The 19,376-nt window shown below is 38.9% G+C and overlaps 3 protein-coding genes across 3 annotated transcripts; all 3 read left to right on the top strand.

The window, feature by feature from the left end:
• The first annotated feature begins 1,876 nt into the window (after positions 1-1,876).
• Positions 1,877-3,522, top strand: LOC116376467 (cyclin-dependent kinase inhibitor 1C-like). Its single transcript, XM_031836664.1, has 4 exons — positions 1,877-1,973; positions 2,108-2,181; positions 2,331-2,399; positions 2,570-3,522. The coding sequence occupies exons 2-4, from the start codon at positions 2,122-2,124 to the stop codon at positions 2,810-2,812; spliced, it is 372 nt and encodes a 123-aa protein (XP_031692524.1). The 5' UTR covers positions 1,877-1,973; positions 2,108-2,121; the 3' UTR covers positions 2,813-3,522.
• A 3,165-nt stretch (positions 3,523-6,687) lies between these two features.
• Positions 6,688-8,059, top strand: LOC116376466 (CASP-like protein 4A1). The gene is made up of 4 exons (XM_031836663.1): positions 6,688-6,731; positions 6,890-6,955; positions 7,083-7,139; positions 7,617-8,059. The coding sequence occupies exons 2-4, from the start codon at positions 6,890-6,892 to the stop codon at positions 7,878-7,880; spliced, it is 387 nt and encodes a 128-aa protein (XP_031692523.1). The 5' UTR covers positions 6,688-6,731; the 3' UTR covers positions 7,881-8,059.
• A 9,258-nt stretch (positions 8,060-17,317) lies between these two features.
• Positions 17,318-18,671, top strand: LOC116376465 (large proline-rich protein BAG6-like). The gene is made up of 4 exons (XM_031836661.1): positions 17,318-17,360; positions 17,519-17,584; positions 17,712-17,768; positions 18,246-18,671. Exons 2-4 carry the CDS (start codon positions 17,519-17,521, stop codon positions 18,492-18,494), a joined length of 372 nt encoding a protein of 123 aa, XP_031692521.1. The 5' UTR covers positions 17,318-17,360; the 3' UTR covers positions 18,495-18,671.
• Positions 18,672-19,376: the final 705 nt, after the last annotated feature.

Below are 19,376 nucleotides of genomic sequence, written 5' to 3'. Positions count from 1 at the left end.
TTCCCTCAGTAAAAGCATTGAAGATGGGTCGTGGCTGGGTCTTCCAGCATGACAACGACCCGAAACACACAGCCAGGGCAACTAAGCAGTGGCTCCGTAAGAAGCATCTCAAGGTCCTGGAGTGGCCTATCCAGTCTCCAGACCTGAACCCAATAGAACATCGTTGGAGGGAGCTGAAAGTCTGTATTGCCCAGCGACAGCCCCGAAACCTGAAGGATCTGGAGAAGGTCTGTATGGAGGAGTGGGCCAAAATCCCTGCTGCAGTGTGTGCAAACCTGGTCAAGAACTACAGGAAATGTATGATCTCTGTAATTGCAAACAAAGGTTTCTGTACCAAATATTAAGTTCTGCTTTTCTGATGTATCAAATACTTATGTCATGCAATGAAATGCAAATTAGTTACTTAAAAATCATACAATGTGATTTTCTGGATTTTTGTTTTAGATTCCGTCTCTCACAGTTGAAGTGTACCTATGATAAAAATTACAGACCTCTACATGCTTTGTAAGTAGGAAAACCTGCATAGTTGGCAGTGTACCAAATACTTGTTTTCCCACTGTATGTGTTATTTCATAGTTTTGATGTCTTCACTATTATTCTACAAAGTAGAAAATAGTAAAAATAAAGAAAAACCCTTGATTGAGTATGTTTGTCCAAACTTTTGACTGGTATTGTACATGTTGGTTGATTTGCTCTAGGTTGCCCACAGGCCTCACATGACTTGTCTGAATGTCACCCGATACCAGTTAAACAAATTATGGAAGTACTGTTTATTGCTAAAAAATAATGGTTTGAACACACATTAAAAAGGGGTTCCTTTAGGACAGACACTTTAGAACACACTTCTTTTAGATTTTTGGGGGAGGACTGTCTGTAGTGAATCTGGACATTTGTCGTGGCAAGGTGGGGATTGAGTTGCATATTATACTTTCTTAGCTGGTGACTCAGTTTCTTGTTTATAAGCCTACTTAATTCTACAATCAAGTCCTTCCCATGACGATTTGGCAACGTTCAAAGGTGGGGAGCGAAATGGGTGTTTGTTTGCAAATCACTGGTAATGCATGTGTTTACAAAATAATTTATATCCATTTATATCACACAATCCCCTGAAAATTAGCTGGATGTAGTTGATATTTTGTCTTTATAGTAACATTTATGATCAAGCTGTTTCAAATTCTAATAAATATTCAGAAATGCGTAAAAACTTTTATATATTATAATAAAGATTTTAAAGGATTATACATTGTATGCTTATAATACTGTTGTAAATAACTAATAATAAACAAATTATTGTGAAGAGTTACCAGTTTTTTTTTATGCATACAGTACCAGTCAAAAGTTTGGACCCACCTACTCATTCAAGGTTATTTTTTTTACATTTTTACTATTTTCTACATTGTAGAATAATAGTGAAGACATCAAAAATATGAAATAACACACATGGAATCATGTAGTCATTTTTTAAAAGTGTTCAGATTCTTCAATGTAACCACCTTTTGCCTTGACAACTTCGCACACACTTGGCATTCTCTTGACGAATCTCAAATGTAAAATATATTTTGATTTGATGAACACTTTTTTGGTTACTAGATGATTCTATATGTGTTATTTCATAGTTCTGATGTCTTCACTATTTTTATACAGTGTAGAAAATAAAAAATGTTTTAAAAAACTTGAATGAGTAGGTGTGTCTTAACCTTTGACTGGGACTGTATATCATACATTTCATGTGTGACTCATCTGTACTGTTATAATGCTAATCCCTTAGTATTACCCACACCTATCCTTCAACAGAGAGATTAAAGATTTCAGAATATTAAACATCATGATTATTTTCACAATAATACCACTTAGTATTAGGGGTTGTGACATCAGTGCTCTTAACTCTATTTAAAAGAACCAACCGACTGGGTATAACTCATTGTCTTTGCATCGTCACACCTGATCAACTGCTGAAATTGACTGACTCGAAGGTAAGGAAATTGGTTGTGAAGCAGGGCTTTTGAATAGTGATAAATGTACTTACGCTGTAGTGGTAACATTCGACTTCAAAATTCAGAATAAAAAAAGGTCATCTAATTGCTTTTGTATCTTTTTATGTTTTTAGAACTGACCACCAAGATGATGATGAAGACTGTAATCTTTCTGGGCTGCCTCCTGGGTCTGTCATTGGCTCTTCCTGTGAGTTTAGCAAATATCAGCATACAATATATTTGCCCCAAAATATATAATATTCTTCTTTATATCATATTTGATGTATATATATTTTAGTATATACTGTATATATAAATACATATGCATATTTAAATAATACAATTATACTTTTTCAGGCTGATGTGGATCACTTGAGAGTTGCACGTTCCAGCTCTGACTCCAACTCTAACTCAAACTCCAGGGAGGTAAGTTCCATAGCTCCACAGATTATGAGCAGAAATGATTTAACATATAGTAGTGAACATCAATGTGTATGAAACATATGTGAATATTCTGAGATATGATTATATGTGTGGTGTGTATATCAAAATGACATTGAATGAGAAAAAAACTGCTGTTTTCTTTTCCTATTTAGGCTGGTTCCTTTCTGCCCTCCCTGCCACAGTTGAATTCAAATCAGCTACTTCAACTTCTACTTAAACTGTTTGCTGCCTCTGTCCCAGCACCAGCCCCTGCCCCTGCCCCAGCCCCTGCCCCTGCCCCTGCCCCTGCCCCTGCCCCTGCCCCTGCCCCTGCCCCAGCCCCTGTCCCTGCCCCAGCACCTGCCCCTGCACCAGCCCCTGCACCAGCCCCTGCCCCTGCCCCAGGTGGACGTTAAACAGGTGAAAAGTACTACTTAAACAGTTTTTGGGGGTATCTGTACTTTACTTCACTATATATATATTTCTGACAACTTTTACTTTTGCTTCACAAAATTCCTTAAGAAAATAATGTACATTTTACCCCATACATTGTCCTTGACATCCAAAATTACCTTTTGAATGCTTAGCAGGACAGGAAAATGGACAAATTAATACGCTTATCAAGAGAACATCCCTGCTCATCCCTACTGTCTCTGATCTGGTGGACTCACAAAACACAAATGCTTAGTTTATAAAGATGTCTGAGTGTTGGAGTGTACCCCTGGCTATCCGTAAATAAAGTAAACAAGAAAATGGTGGCGTCTGGTTTGTTTAATATAAGGTTTTTGTAATGATTTATACTTTTACTGTTGAGTATATTTGAGCAATTACATATACTTTTGATACTTAAGTATATTTAAAACCAAATACTTTTAGACTTTTACTCAAGTTGTATTTAAGTGGGTAACTTTATTTTCTATTAAGGTATCTTTACTTTTACTCAAGTATGACAATTGGGCACTTTTCCCAACACTGGATTCCCCAAACATCATAAGTACAATGTATATCCTTTAAATTCATTAATTCACTTTTCTGTCTATCAGGTATTTCATGGAACTCCCAGATATTGACTATGAAGTGTGATTCCTTTATGCATTTCTGTTTAATAAACACATTTATATTTCAAGCTGAATTGTATGTCTATTCAGTCCTCTGATGAATGCTCATTAAGTTTATGAAAATTGTAAGAAATCTATACAAAGTGTGGTACATTACATTGCGTTATTTAATAAATAAAAAAATGTTGTACATTATATTGCATGACAGGAGAAATCAAAATAAAGTCTGGTACTTGAGCTATATTGTATAAATTGAGAAATTAAAGTTAAACATTACAATTAAATGTTTTCATTTAGCTTCCGCAATGCCCCAAAACAGGTAGACGAATCATCGACAGTTTCAAAACCTTTCAATTTAGCTAAAGTTTCCTAACACTGATGAGACATTGTTCTTTGTGGGCACTGTGGATATACAGATTTGTAGGATTACCCACCAAATGCCTAATTTCATCACATTTGACACAAATTTGATCATGGGACTAAAGATCATTGGTGGAATGAAAGGGTCTATAAAAAGCATATTTTTGCTGTTAAGTTACAATACGGCAACAGTGTTAACAGTTTAGTACCAACATTTCAAGCATTGTACATCTTCACTTGAACAGGTAAGAGTTTCAAAGAATACTGTAGTGGAGTTTAGTCATGCGTGTCTAGCTTTGAATTCACTGTATGTCTTTTTCATTTCAAGAACACCATGGTGACCATGAAACTACTATTCCTAGTGATGTGCCTGATTGAACTTGGTTCCTCCATTCCTGTAAGAATACTTGAAATACAACATCAAGCCTTCAATTTACACATCAATACACCAAGAGATTGCTGTTTCCACAGATTGCGTTGCATTGGAATATGACAATATCTGAATTATTACAATATGATGGACTTAAAGTTCACACTTTGAGTGTTGATTACTTTATACCATAACATTTCATCCTGGGATTTTGTTTGTGTGTGCAGGTGTCTGAGGAACATGATCGAGAGGAGCGCTCAGCTAGCAATGAGGTGCAGTAATATTTAGTACAATCTATTGGTATCTATTAGGTATTCTGTCTATTAGAGTACTATAGTACGGTCTACTATTTGAATATGATTACTAGTTTGTTTGAGCTCAGAACAATTATTCCAGCTCTCTCTCTCTCTCTACAGAGGTACAGGGGTTATGGCCGTGGTTTGGGAGGGTTTTACCCCTATCAGCAGCCTCAGTACCCATCCTACTTCCCTTATGCGCAGCCTTCTCAAGGTAACTCTGCCTTGATGGCCCTCCTGCCCTTCCTATTGGCCAGCCTTGCCTCTGCTCCTGCCGCAACTCCTGCTGCAGCTCCAGCTCCAGCCCCGGCAGCGGGTGGAAAATGAGACGGACGTCGATAGGGGAAGGAGAAAAAACTTGTTTTAATCACATATGTTGACATTATCTCCTGTTCAGAGCTGATTATTCCATCATTAATAAATGAAATAAGTTAAGATCCGTCATTGTGTATGTCTTTGTCTGTTGTGTTCTGTTTGTTTGACAAACTATTTGAGATCCTTTCAAAACAAGTGTGAAACCTCTCTGATATAAGGGGGAAGGCTCTACAAGGCCTAAAACAATTGTTCCAGGACAATCAGTTCCAGAGGTTTTGTTGTTTCCAAAAAGGGGTCAAGACCCACTAGCAGTTCTTCTTGGGTTGCAGATAACCAAATACACTCCATGGCCCAAAAAACACCTGCTCATCGAACATCTCATTCTAATATCATGGGCATTAATATGGATTGGTCCCCCCTTTGCCGCTATAATAGCCCCCAGCTTTCCTCTAGATGTTGGAATATTGCTGCGGGGACTGGCTTCCATTCAGTCACAAGATCATTATTGAGGTTGGGCACGGACTTTGTGCGATTAGGCCTGGCTCGCAGTTGGCGTGGAAAACAGCAAAGACCATTTTTCCTCAACCATCAAACTTTAAAGTTGGCATTATGCATTGGGGCAGGTAGCGTTCTTCTGGCATCTGCCAAATCCATATTAATCCATCGGACTGCCAAATGATGAAGCGTGATTCATCACTGTAGAGAACGCGTTTCCTCTTCTCCAGAGTCCAATAGCCGTGATCTTTACACCACTCAAGCCCACGCTTGGCATTGCTCAAGGCGATCTTAGAATTGTGTGCGGCTGTTTGGCCATGGAAACCCATTTAATTTACCTCCTGACTAACAGTTATTGTGCTGACATTGCTTCCAGAGGCAGTTTGGAATTAGTTTGTGAGTGTTGCAACCGAGGAGAGACGGTTTTTACACGCTACGCGCTTCAGCATTCGGCCGTCCCATTCTGTGAGCTTCCCTGGCCTACCACTTCGGGGCTGAGCCGGTGCTGCTCCTAGATGTTTCCACATCACAAAAACAGCACTTACAGTTGCCGGTGGTAGCTCTAGCAGGAAATACATTTGACTAACTGACTCGTTGAAAAGGTAGCACCTTACGTTGGTGCCACTTTGAAAGTCACTGAGCTCCTCAGCACGGGCCAATCAACTGCCAATGTTTGTCTGTGTAGATTGCATGGCTGTGTAATCAATTGTATACACTTTTCTGCAACTTGTGTGGCTTAAATTGCCAAATTTATTTGAAGAGGTGTCCACATAGTGCATGTTTTTTATTGGTGGCTAAAAACTTGACCATTTTGAAAGACACTTTGAAAATGGGTTGCAACATTAAACGTTTGTGAACCTCAACTCTTTAACTTCAGTAAGAACAGGCACTCTATATATATTTCCATAGCTCTGAGTCAGTATCAAGACTTAATAGTATACAATTATCCTGCTTAATTGTTCTGACCATTTATAAAACTTGTTTGCATACTTTCAGATAGTTGCATTAAACATTTGGACCACATTGTGAGGGAGACACTTAATTGCTGGTAAGTCTGTCTCTACCCAGTCAGAGGTAAAATGGAAACTCACACAGAGAATCACACAGAGAATGTTATCTCCATAAATGTAGATGTGGAATAAATATTGTTCTTGAATTAACAGCAGATGGGAAACAATGATACACTAGGCCTATACTGACATTTTCAGTTAGCACATTTGATTAATAGCAGTGGCAAGAGGCTAATTTGTTTGCCTGTTTTGCAATGCCCAACATTACATGGAACACCCAGACATCATACAACATCCTTCATTGCAACACATTTAGGCTTCATCAGGGCTTTGTGATTGGCTGAAAAACACTATATATTGTTTGTGTATTGATGAGTGTGCAAGGACATACAGAGGCACTGAGAAGGCTTTTAACCCTGAGATACGTTAAGGTATGGTTATACTTATAATTCTAACACTTTGTTCAGAGTGAAGGCATTCTTATACACTCATTAACTGTGTAGTAGATTATACATATAATATAATCTGTAACTTGTAGGGAATAGATGGATTAATAAAGTGATGATGTTTATGTTTATACTCTATTTAGATGAAGACTTTCAGCATGAAGATTGTTGTTCTACTTGGATTTGTGATGCTTCTCTCTATTGCTTTGGTAAGCCATGCATATAGTATGTACAGGAAATGTTGGTGCACATGTCATGTTAGACTTAGAATAATCTTAAAGTTAGTATATTACACACATATATATTAATTCATTGTCTTAATGTTTGCTTTTGAAGGCTGAGCATGAGCATGGCCATCAGCATGTCATTGAGAAGCGCTCTTCAAGTGAAGAGGTGAGTAGTATGAATGAATCATCTTTTTTGAAGGAGCATTTTTGCTTTATTTGGGGACAGAGTCATTGAGAGAAAGACAGGAAAGGCAAAGTTTGTGCCAGAAGGGTGTGGGCCGCATTCAAACTGAAGCTGCCATATTATACAATGCCTTCAAAAGATATTCAAACCCCTCAACTTTTCTACATTTGGTTGAGTTACAAGGTGGGATTAAAACGATCTACAGAAAATACTCTGTATTGTCAAAGAGGAAGAAAAATGAAAACATTTGTAAAGAAAATATGAAAAATAAAACACAAATAAATTACATATATACATATAGTATCAGCATCTACATGGCCCTTGCTCTATACAGTACTTCAATAAAAATGATTTACTTCTAAAATAAACTATGTACAGTTATTGTGTATGGTGTACACAATACAGACTCCAGCGACTACATTAGTTTTGATTATCCTTATTTTTCCCTCCTTCATCTAGCGTGTCCGTGGCCCTGGCCCTGGCCCTGGCCGTGGCTTTCCAAACTTTCTGCAGCAGTACAACTACCTTCTGCTTCTGCAAAGACTTGGTCTTGTCCCAGCCCCTGCAGCACCAGCCCCAGCCCCAGCCCCATCCCCAGCTCCAGCCCCAGCTCCAGCTCCAGCCCCAGCTCCAGCCCCAGCTCCTGCCCCAGCTCCTGCCCCAGTCCCAGCCCCAGCTCCAGCCCCAGCTCCAGCTCCAGCCCCAGCTCCAGCTGGTCGCTGAGAAAGTACATGAATCAGAAACTTCAACTCAACAAGAGAAAGCTATGGTTGATGAAATTACCAGAACATTAACTGACAATAAGTACTGTAATAGCTGTCTTCCATATTTTGCTTGAGTTTCCCTTTAATGTACTTGCTGTATGTCTGTCTGCAATGCAATAAAGAGGATTTGAAATGACATATGTCCCCTCCTGCACACTTTCTTTTGCCTGAGAAATTTCATTTTGTATTCAAACACATGTTCACAGTTTGTGCATTTGTTAGTCAAATCTGAGGATTAGCATCTAGTTTTGTCATTTGATATTTCTTGATATATTTAGTGAGGCTATATTGGTTGTGAACAATATTTGAGTTATGTTTTAAACAATTAAACAGGTTTTAAATTGTATTCACATTATGAGTAAAGTAGGTTAAAGGAAGTCAAGTAGCCAAATTCAATGGTCAAACATTTAAATCTTTCGTTGGTTGAAATCATTGAAAGCCTTGACATAATACAGTATAATCTTTACATACATTTAATCATTCAACCTATTCCCACTCCACTGCTTATTTTACCAGGCTGCTTATGATGAGCAAGTAAATGAGTCACTGGGTTACAGTTACTGTACCTGGATACAGTACAGTATCCAGGTACAGTAACTGATATATTCTACCCACCACTGCGACCTGTATGCTCTCGTTGGCTGGCCCTCGCTTCATATTCGTCGCCAAACCCACTGGCTCCAAGTCATCTATAAGTCTCTGCTAGGTACTCACTTATCACCATAGCAGCACCCGCCCGTAGCACGCGCTTCAGCAAGGTATATTTCACTGGTCACCCCCAAAGCCAATTCCTGCTTTGGCCGCCTTTCCGTTCCAGTTCTCTGCTGCCAATGACTGGGACAAATTGCAAAAATCACTGAAGCTGGAGACTCATATCTCCCTCTCTAACTTTAAGCACCAGCTGTCAGAGCAGCTCACAGATCACTGCACCTGTAAACCGTCCATCTGTAAATTGCCCATCCAACTACCTCATCCCCATACTGTTATATATTGTTTTGCTCCTTTGCACCATCGTACTTCTACTTGCACATTCATCTTCTGCACATCTATCACTCCAATGTTTATTGCTAAATTGTAATGATTTTACCTCTGTATATAGACTTTTCTATTGTGTTATTGATTGTATGTTTGTTTATTTCATGTGTAACTCTGTGTTGTTGTTTGTGTCGCACTGCTTTGCTTAATCTTGGCCACGTCGCAGTTGTAAATGAGAACTTATTCTCAACTGGCCTACTTGGATAAATAAAGGTGAAATAAATAACAAATACAAATACAAATAAAATCATAAAATGACAAGGCAAGGTACTTGGCTATACTGAGGGAAAGATTGTTCTACTTCGGGGGATTTACTTTCAAAGTTACCATCATATCGACAAAGAAAACAAAGAGAAATATAAAGACAGATTTCATGAAAAATAAATGAATCAAGACACTACTGTAGGAATGAATAGTTATGGAAGCTACTTCAAATTCAATCCATTTGTGACACCATGTGCTTGAAGGTAATACCTCTCCTGGAGTGTGTGTGCATTTCCAGTGTGTGTGTTTGTGTGTGTGTGTGTGCTTGCATGCGTGCGTGTGTGTGTGAAGACATTTTGACAGAGAATGACCATGTCTCATCTATGGATTATTTATTCATTCCATTATAATAGATTAAACATAGTATTTTTTTAGATCTTTCTTTATTTCTGTCTTAGTAATGTCTTTTTTTTGTAATGACTTCTTCGTTATGTGTCGGACCCCAGTAAGACGAGCTGTCGCCATTGGCTAATGGGGATCCTAATAACAAAAAATGTCAAATAATAAAAGACCTTTGGGGAGGATGGGTGCTAAGCTGAGATATGGAGTTGTTTTAAGATGGTCATACTTTTGTTAATTTATCTATTTGATTTTGAATTAGAGGACCGCTTGAGTCATCACAAAATATCTAAATGACTGATTTTAGCCTTTACTACTAAATCCCATAGAAATGCATTGAATAACACATTCATAAATGCAAAAAGGACTTTCAAAAAAATGTATAAAAATATTTAGTATTGTAATAGTATATAATAGTATTGAAGTGTCTGTCCTAAATCTAGGAGGAAATATACTCAGGAAATATATGTGTGTATAAGTATATATGTAAATATACTTATTTTTTTGACACATATTTAAACCCTTTTTTGGGGGTAGGCATCAAACTACCTTCATGCTTCCGTTAGTTTTTTAAAACCTGTAACGATTACCTCAGACAAGTCCCGTGTCACTTGTCTGGGCCGTGTAGCAAAATCTGCCCTTTTCACAGTGGGGTCCCATAAGATTTTCGCCTAAACGGGTGGTACCAAAAATAACTTCAGACGACTCTACTGACAACTGTGAGAGAAGTGGAGAATAACGGAGAACACCAAATGTTCGGACATTACAGACATTTTTGTGAGAAGACTGACATACACCGCTCTAGCTCTGACACCTTTCACTGCAGATGTGGAAGTGCGACACTGGCGGATGTGGTGGATTGAGACGCATCCAATGCAAAAATCCAATGCAGATATCTCTATTTTAAATTGACGGATTATGATGAGGATTTTCTTGTTATGTAACTTAGATTGATCCGCCGGTGCATCAATCAACTCTAGGGGGTTATGCCTGAGCAAAAATATTGAGACAGTGATATTTGGGAACAATTTGTATGACAATCCAGACATAGTATTATTCCCCTCAGTCTCTACAAGATCAACAAAGAGCTAATATTGATTGTTAAATCTGATAAGTAGATAATAATTGTTTTCATTGCTAATTGACATATTTATTTAGAGGTTGACATGAGACAAACCACATGCGAATTTAGGCTTGCCCGTCTCTTCACCTGGTCAGAATCTTTGAGCTCTAAGCTTCATCCTATGGACACTTTTATTAGACCATTAAGTGTTGTGCAATCTCTACACAGTTTGAGAAAACACAGCCTCTGTGTGATATGTGCAAAAGGGCAATTATCACTCAGGCTTTGCTAATGAGGGTACCCCGTAGAGTAGATGTCCGCGCCCACATGGACATCCAATTAGCATAATACAAAAATCCCAATAATACTCGGTCCCCATAATACTCTTACAGACTCCTTTGCGGTGAGACACTCACAAACACGTACATGTTGGTTGATTTGCAGTAGGACACTCACAGGCCTCACACTACTGGTCTGAATGTCACCCGGCACCAGTTGAAAAAATGTATGGGAGTACTGTATACGGTGCATTCAGGAAGTATTCAGACCCCTTGACTTATTCCATATTTTGTTACATTACAGCCTTATTCTAAAATTGATTACATAGTTGTTTTACCTCATCAATCTACACACAATACCCCACAATGACAAAGCAAAAACAGTTTTTTTTCAAATGTATGAAAATAAAAAACTGAAAAATCACATTTACAGAAGTGTTCAGAACCTTTACTCAGTACTTTGTTCAAGCACCTTTGACAGTGATTACGGTCTCAACTCTTCTTGAATATGATGCTACAAGCTTGTTTCTTCTATTCTTCAATGCAGATCCTCTCAAGCTCTGTCATGTTTGATGGGGAGCGTTGCTAAACAGCTATTAAAAAGGTCTCTCCAGAGATGTTCGATCGGGTTCAACTCTGGCTGGGCCACTCAAGGACATTCAGAGACTTGTCCCGAAGCCACTCCTGCGTTGTCTTGGCTGTGTGCTTAGGGTCGTTGGAAGATGAACCTTCGCCCAAGTCTGAGGTCCCGAGCGCTCTGGAGCAGGTTTTCATCAAGGATCTCTCTGTACTTTGCTCCGTTCATCTTTCCCTCGATCCTGACTAGTCTCCCAATCCTTGCCACAGCATGATGCTGCCACCACCATGCTTCACCGAAGGGATGGTGCCAGGTTTCCTCTAGATGTGTCGCTAAGCATTCAAGCCAAAGAGTTCAACCTGGTTTCATCAGACTAGAGAATCTTGTTGCTCATGGTCTGAGAGTCCTTTAGGTGCCTTTTGGCAAACTCCAAGCGTGCTGTCATGTGCCTTTTACTGAGGAGTGGCTTCCGTCTGGCCACTCTACCATTAAAGGCATAATTGGTGGAGTGCTGCAGAGATGGTTGTCCTTCTGGAAGGTTTTCCCATCTCCACAAAAAAACTCTGGAGCTCTGTCAATCTAACCATCAGGTTCTTGGTCATCTTCCTGACCAAGGCCCTTCTCCCCCGATTGCTCAGTTTCGCCGTGCGGACAGCTCTTGGAAGAGTCTTGGTTGTTCCAAACTTCTTTCATTTAAGAATGATAGAGTCCACTGTGTTCTTGGGGACCCTGTGCTTTAAAGACAAGTCCCTTGATCTCAAGGCTTGGTTCTTGCTCTGACATTCCCTGTCAACTGTGGGACCTTATATAGACAGCTGTGTGCCTTTCCAAATCATGTCCAATCAATTGAATTTAGAACAGGTGGACTCCAATCAAGTTGTTGAAACATCTAAAGGATGATCAATGGAAACAGGATGCACCTAAGATCAATGTTGAGTCTCATGGAAAGGGTCTGAATACTTATGTAAATCAGGTCATTTTGTTTTTAAATTATTTTTTTCTAAAAACCTTTATTCACTTGGTCATTATGGGGTGTTGTGTGTAGCGTGATGAGGAAAATGTTTTAATTAATACATTTTAGAATAAGGCTGTAAGATAACAACATTTGGAAATGGTCAAGTGGTCTGAATACTTTCCAAATGCACTGAAAAAATGTCTGCAAAATTGGTCATCAAATTTGATCTGATCTTCATCTAAGTCAAAACAACAGACACACATAGTTTGCTTAAACTAATAACACACAAATTATTGCATTTTTCTTGTCTTTATTGAATACATCATTTAAACATTCACTGTGTAGGTTGGAAACATTATGTGAACCCCTAGGCTAATGACTTCTCCAAAAACTATTTGGAGTCAGTTATCAGCTAACCTGCAGTCCAATCAATGAGACGAGATTGGAGATGTTGGATAGAGCTGCCCTGCCCTATAAAAAATACTCACAAAATTTGAGTTTGCTATTCACAAGAAGCATTGCCTGATGTGAACCATGCCTTGAACAATAGAGGCTCAGAAGACCTGAGATTAAGAATTGTTGACTTGCAAAAAGCTGTACAGGGTTACAAAAGTATCTCTAAAAGCCTTGATGTTCATCAGTCCACGATAATACAAATTGTCTATAAATGGAGAAAGTTAAGAACTGTTGCTACTCTAACTAGGAGTGGCCATCCTGCAGAATGCTCAATGACGTTAAGAAGAATCAGCTAAAGACTTACAGAAATCTCTGGAACATGCTAACATCTCTGTTGACGAGTCTACAGTACGTAAAACAATTAACAAGAATGGTGTTCATGGGAGGACACCACGGAAGAAGCCACTGTTGTCCAAAAAAACATTGCTGCACTTCTGGAGTTTGCAAAAATCCGGCAGAATCCGGCAGCTATTACCGGCAGAAAAAAATGAATTTCCAACTTTATCAAGACATTTTGCAGGAGAATGTCAGGCTATCTGTCTGCCAAATGAAGCTCAACAGAAGTTGGGTGATGCAACAGGACAACGACCCAAAACACAGAAGTAAATCGACAACAGAATGACTTCAACAGAAGAAAATACGCATTCTGGACTGGCCCAGTCAGAGTCCTGACCTCAACCCGATTGAGAGGCTGTGGCATGACCTCAAGAGAGCAGTTCACGCCAGACATCCCATGAATATTCCTGAACTGAAACAGTTTTGTTAGTTAGCCTCTGTTCACATAAATTTTCCACCCTGCACTGTGAATGTTTACACGATGTGTTCAATGAAGACATGAAAACATATCATTGTTTGTGTGTTATTAGTTTGACAGACTGTGTTTGTCTATTGTTGCGACCTAGATGAAGATCAGATCACATTTAAAAATAAATGTTTTCTGATCCTTCTTATGTCTCTCAGTTATTGGATAGACTCTTCAGAACAAACTTCCTTTTGATTTTTATGGGGGGACTATCTGTCGTTCCATGTAGTATAACTGTTATTCATTGAGTTTTAATTGGCTTATAGCAATAAGACCATATACATTTTTTTATTAATTTTTTTTTTTTTTTTTTCTTGATACTTCAAGGGGCCTTAAAAATCAATATCAAATAGCAAAATGATCCTTCTTAATTAAAACATTCCCAAATTCATAGGTAGCACCTCCGTCACTCGGTCACGTCATGCCACTGAATTGTATGTCTATCCAGTCCTCTGATGAATGCTCATTAAGTTTATGGAAATTGTGAGAAATCTATACAAAGTGTGGTACATTATATTGTGTGATTTGAGAAATTTAAAAAAGTGTTGTACATTATATTGCATGATAGGAGAAATCAAAATTAAGTCTGGTACTTGAGCTATGCTGTATAAGTTGAGAAATTAAAAATGTACATGACGATTAAATGTGTTAACAAAAACAAAAAACAAGGGTATAAATCATCAACAGTTTCAAAACCTGTCAACTTAGCAAAAGTTTCCTAATACTGATGGGCCATTGTTCTTTGTGGGCACTATGGATATATACAGATTTGTAGAATGACACACCAAATGTCTAATTTCATCACATTTCACATCTCCAGGACACACCATTGATCATGGGACTGAAAGCTCATTGGTTGACAGTGGAATGAAATGGTCTATAAAAAGCATATGTTTGCTGTTAAGTTACAATACAGCATTAGTCTCAAGTTGAATACTTTTAAAGCATTTTACATCTTCAATTGAACAGGTAAGAGTTTCAAAGAATACAGTTGTGGAGTTTAGTCATGCGTGTCTAGCTTTGAATTCACTGTATGTCTTTTTCATTTCAAGAACTCCGTGGTGACCATGAAACTACTATTCCTAGTGATGTGCCTGATTGGACTTTGTTCTTCCATTCCTGTAAGAATTCTTGAAATACAACATCAAGCCTTCAATTTACACATCAATACACCAAGAGATTGCTGTTTCCACAGATTGCATTGCATTAGAATATGATAATATCTGAATTATTACAATATGATGGACTTAAGTTCACACTTTGAGTGTTGATTACTTTATACCATAATATCATTCATCCTGGGATTTTGTTTGTGTGTGCAGGTGTCTGAGGAACATGATCGAGATGAGCGCTCAGCTAGCAATGAGGTGCAGTAATATTTAGTACTATCTATTAGGTATTCTGTCTATTAGAGTACTATAGTACGGTCTACTATTTGAATATGATTACTAGTTTGTTTGAGCTCAGAACAATTTATCCAGCTCTCTCTCTCTCTCTCTCTCTCTCTCTCTCTCTACAGAGGTACAGGGGTTATGGCCGAGGTTTGGGAGGGTTTTACCCCTATCAGCAGCCTCAGTACCCATCCTACTTCCCTTATGCGCAGCCTTCTCAAGGTAACTCTGCCTTGATGGCCCTCCTGCCCTTCCTATTGGCCAGCCTTGCCTCTGCTCCTGCCGCAACTCCTGCTGCAGCTCCAGCTCCAGCCCCGGCAGCGGGTGGAAAATGAGACGGACGTCGATAGGGGAAGGAGAAAAAACTTGTTTACATCAAATATGTTGACATTAGCTCCTTTTCAGAGCTGATTATTCCATCATTAATAAATGAAATAAGTTAAGATCCGTCATTGTGTATGTCTTTGTCTGATGTGCTCTGTTTGTTTGACAAACTATTTGAGATCCTTTCAAAACAAGTGTGAAACCTCTCTGATATAAGGTGGAAGGCTCTACAAGTCCTAAAACAATTGTAAACAAGTATGAAATCAACAAAACTTCTGAATTCATAATCAGTTCCAGAGAATTAGTTGTTTCCAAAAAGGGGTCAAGACCCACTAGCAGTTCTTCTTGGGTTGCAGATAACCAAATACACTCCATGGCCCAAAAAACACCTGCTCATCGAACATCTCATTCCAATATCATGGGCATTAATATGGATTGGTCCCCCATTTGCCGCTATAATAGCCCCCAGCTTTCCTCTAGATGTTGGAACATTGCTGCGGGGACTGGCTTCCATTCAGTCACAAGATCATTATTGAGGTTGGGCACTGACTTTGTGCAATTAGGCTTGGCTCGCAGTTGGAGTGGAAAACAGCAAAGACCATTTTTCCTCAACCACAAAACTTTAAATTTGGCATTGTGCATTGGGGCAGGTAGCGTTCTTCTGGCATCTGCCAAATCATTATTAATCCATCGGACTGCCAGATGATGAAGCATGATTCATCACTGTAGAGAATGTGTTTCCAATAGCCGTGATCTTTACACCACTCAAGCCCACGCTTGGCATTGCTCAAGGCGATCTTAGAATTGTGTGCGGTTGTTTGGCCATGGAAACCCATTTAATTGACCTCCTGACTAACAGTTATTGTGCTGACATTGCTTCCAGAGGCAGTTTGGAATTCGTTTGTGAGTGTTGCAACCGAGGAGAGACGATTTTTACACGCTACACACTTCAGCATTCTAACGTCCCATTCTGTGAGCTTCCCTGGCCTACCACTTCGGGGCTGAGCCGATGTTGCTCCTAGATGTTTCCACATCACAAAAACAGCACTTACAGTTGCCCGTGGCAGCTCTAGCAGGGCATACATTTGACTAACTGACTCATTGAAAAGGTAGCACCTTACGTTGGTGCCACTTTGAAAGTCACTGAGCTCTTCAGTACGGGCTAATCTACTGCCAATGTTTGTCTTTGGAGATTGCATGGCTGTGTGCTCAATTGTATACACTTGTCTGCAACTTGTGTGGCTTAAATTGCCAAATTCACTGATTTGAAGTGGTGTCCACATAGTGCATGTTTTTTATTGGTGGCTAAAAACTTGACCATTTTGAAAGACACGTTGAAAATGGGTTGCAACATTAAACGTTTGTGAACCTCAACTCTTTAACTTCAGTTAGAACTCAGGCACTCTATATATATTTCCATAGCTCTGAGTCAGTATCAAGACTTAATAGTATACAATTATCCTGCTTAATTGTTCTAACAATTTATCAAACTTGTTTGCATACTTTCAGATAGTTGCAATTAAACATTTGGACCACATTGTGAGGGAGACACTTATTTGCTGGTAAGTCTGTCTCTACCCAGTCAGAGGTAAAATGGAAACTCACACAGAGAATCACACAGAGAATGTTCTCTCCATAAATGTAGATGTGGAATAAATATTGTTCTGGAATTAACAGCAGATGGGAAACAATGATACACTAGGCCTATACTGACATTTTCTGTTAGCACATTTGATTAATAGCAGTGGCAAGAGGCTAATTTGTTTGCCTGTTTTGCAATGCCCAACGTTACATGGAACACCCAGACATCATACAACATCCTTCATTGCAACACATTTAGGCTTCATCAGGGCTTTGTGATTGGCTGAAAAACACTATATATTGTTTGTGTATTGATGAGTGTGCTAGTACATACAGAGGCACTGAGAAGGCTTTTAACCCTGAGATACGTTAAGGTATGGTTATACTTATAATTCTAACACTTTGTTCAGAGTGAAGTCATTCTTATACACTCATTAACTGTGTAGTAGATTATACATATAATATAATCTGTAACTTGTAGGGAATAGATGGATTAATAAAGTGATGATGTTTATGTTTATACTCTATTTAGATGAAGACTTTCAGCATGAAGATTGTTGTTCTACTTGGATTTGTGATGCTTCTCTCTATTGCTTTGGTAAGCCATGCATACAGTATGTACAGGAAATGCTGGTGCAAATGTCATGTTAGACTTAGAAAGATCTTCAAGTTAGTATATTACACACATATATATTAATTAATTGTCTTATTGTTTGCTTTTGAAGGCTGAGCATGAGCATGGCCATCAGCATGTCATTGAGAAGCGCTCTTCAAGTGAAGAGGTGAGTAGTATGAATGAATCATCTTTTTTGAAGGAGCATTTTTGCTTTATTTGGGGACAGAGTCATTGAGAGAAAGACAGGAAAGGCAAAGTTTGTGCCAGAAGGGTGTGGGCCGCATTCAAACTGAAGCTGCCATATTATACAATGCCTTCAAAAGATATTCAAACGCCTCAACTTTTCTATATTTTGTTGAGTTACAAGGTGGGATTAAAACGATCTACAGAAAATACTCTGTATTGTCAAAGTGGAAGAAAAATTAAAACATTTGTAAAGAAAGCATGAAAAAGAAAACACGAATATATTACAAAAATACATATAGTATCAGCATCTACATGGCCCTTGCTCTATACAGTTATTCAATAAAAATGATTTACTTCTAAAATAAACTATATACAGTTATTGTGTATGGTGTACACAATTGAGACTCCAGCGACTACAGTTGTTTTGATTATCCTTCAATATCCCTCCTTCTTCTAGCGTGTCCGTGGCCCTGGCCCTGGCCGTGGCTTTCCAAACTTTCTGCAGCAGTTTGGAAAGCTGCAGCAGTACCAGTACCAGTACCAGCAGTACCTTCTGCTTCTGCAAAGACTTGGTCTTGTCCCAGCCCCTGCAGCACCAGCCCCAGCTCCAGCCCCAGCTCCAGCCCCAGCTCCTGCCCCAGCTCCTGCCCCAGCTCCTGCCCCAGCTCCTGCCCCAGCCCCAGCCCCAGCTCCAGCTGGTCGCTGAGAAAGGACATGAATCAGAAACTTAAACTCAACAAGAGCAAGCTATGGTTGATGAAATGACCAGAACATTAACTGACAATAAGTACTGTAATAGCTGTCTTCCATATTTTGCTTGAGTTTCCCTTTAATGTATTTGCTGTATGTCTATCTGCAATGTAATAAAGAGGATTTGAAATGGCATATGTCCCCTCCTGCAGACTTTCTTTTGCCTGAGAAATTGAATTTTGTATTCAAACATATGTTCACAGTTTGTGCATTTGTCAGTCAGAGTTAGTCAAATCTGAAGATTAGCATCTAGTTTTGTCATTTGATATTTCTTGATATATTTAGTGAGGCTATATTGGTTGTGAACAATATTTGAGTTATGTTTTAAACAATTAAACATGTTTTAAATTGTATTCACATTATGAGTAAAGTAGGTTAAAGGAAGTCAAGTAGCCAAATTCAATGGTCAAACATTTATATCTTTCGGTGATTGAAATCATTGAAAGCCTTGACATAATACAGTATCATTTTTACATACATTTAATCATTCAACTTATTCCCACTCCACTGCTTATTTTACCAGGCTGCTTACGATGAGGAAGTAAATGAGTCACTGGGTTACAGTTACTGTACCTGGATACAGTACAGTATCCAGGTACAGTAACTGATACAGTACAGCACATATTCTACCCACCACCGAGACCTGTATGCTCTCGTTGGCTGGCCCTCGCTTCATATTTGTCGCCAAACCCACTGGCTCCAAGTCATCTATAAGTCTCTGCTATAAGTCTGGAGATAGTTCATTCATTTGTACAAAGGAACAGACCGTCATTGTTCTAACTTTTGCCCACGTTCACACATCTCCGTTCCAGTACCAAGGCTGTGTTCCCACATCTGT

This window comes from Oncorhynchus kisutch, linkage group LG12 (assembly GCF_002021735.2).
Source record: "Oncorhynchus kisutch isolate 150728-3 linkage group LG12, Okis_V2, whole genome shotgun sequence".
In the NCBI taxonomy this organism is placed as follows: Eukaryota; Metazoa; Chordata; class Actinopteri; order Salmoniformes; family Salmonidae; genus Oncorhynchus; species Oncorhynchus kisutch.
This window is presented reverse-complemented; position numbering and strand designations above follow the sequence as displayed.

What these genes read in the sequence shown, in the direction of transcription:
- LOC116376467 (XM_031836664.1), top strand. Translation starts at nt 2,122, where the DNA reads ATGATGATGAAGACTGTAATCTTTCTGGGCTGCCTCCTGGGTCTGTCA. An exon ending in GTCTGTCATTGGCTCTTCCT is followed by an intron (nt 2,182 to 2,330) that starts GTGAGTTTAGCA and finishes ATACTTTTTCAG; the next exon opens with GCTGATGTGGATCACTTGAG. An exon ending in CTAACTCAAACTCCAGGGAG is followed by an intron (nt 2,400 to 2,569) that starts GTAAGTTCCATA and finishes TTTCCTATTTAG; the next exon opens with GCTGGTTCCTTTCTGCCCTC.
- LOC116376466 (XM_031836663.1), top strand. Translation starts at nt 6,890, where the DNA reads ATGAAGACTTTCAGCATGAAGATTGTTGTTCTACTTGGATTTGTGATG. An exon ending in TGCTTCTCTCTATTGCTTTG is followed by an intron (nt 6,956 to 7,082) that starts GTAAGCCATGCA and finishes TTGCTTTTGAAG; the next exon opens with GCTGAGCATGAGCATGGCCA. An exon ending in AGCGCTCTTCAAGTGAAGAG is followed by an intron (nt 7,140 to 7,616) that starts GTGAGTAGTATG and finishes TCCTTCATCTAG; the next exon opens with CGTGTCCGTGGCCCTGGCCC.
- LOC116376465 (XM_031836661.1), top strand. Translation starts at nt 17,519, where the DNA reads ATGAAGACTTTCAGCATGAAGATTGTTGTTCTACTTGGATTTGTGATG. An exon ending in TGCTTCTCTCTATTGCTTTG is followed by an intron (nt 17,585 to 17,711) that starts GTAAGCCATGCA and finishes TTGCTTTTGAAG; the next exon opens with GCTGAGCATGAGCATGGCCA. An exon ending in AGCGCTCTTCAAGTGAAGAG is followed by an intron (nt 17,769 to 18,245) that starts GTGAGTAGTATG and finishes TCCTTCTTCTAG; the next exon opens with CGTGTCCGTGGCCCTGGCCC.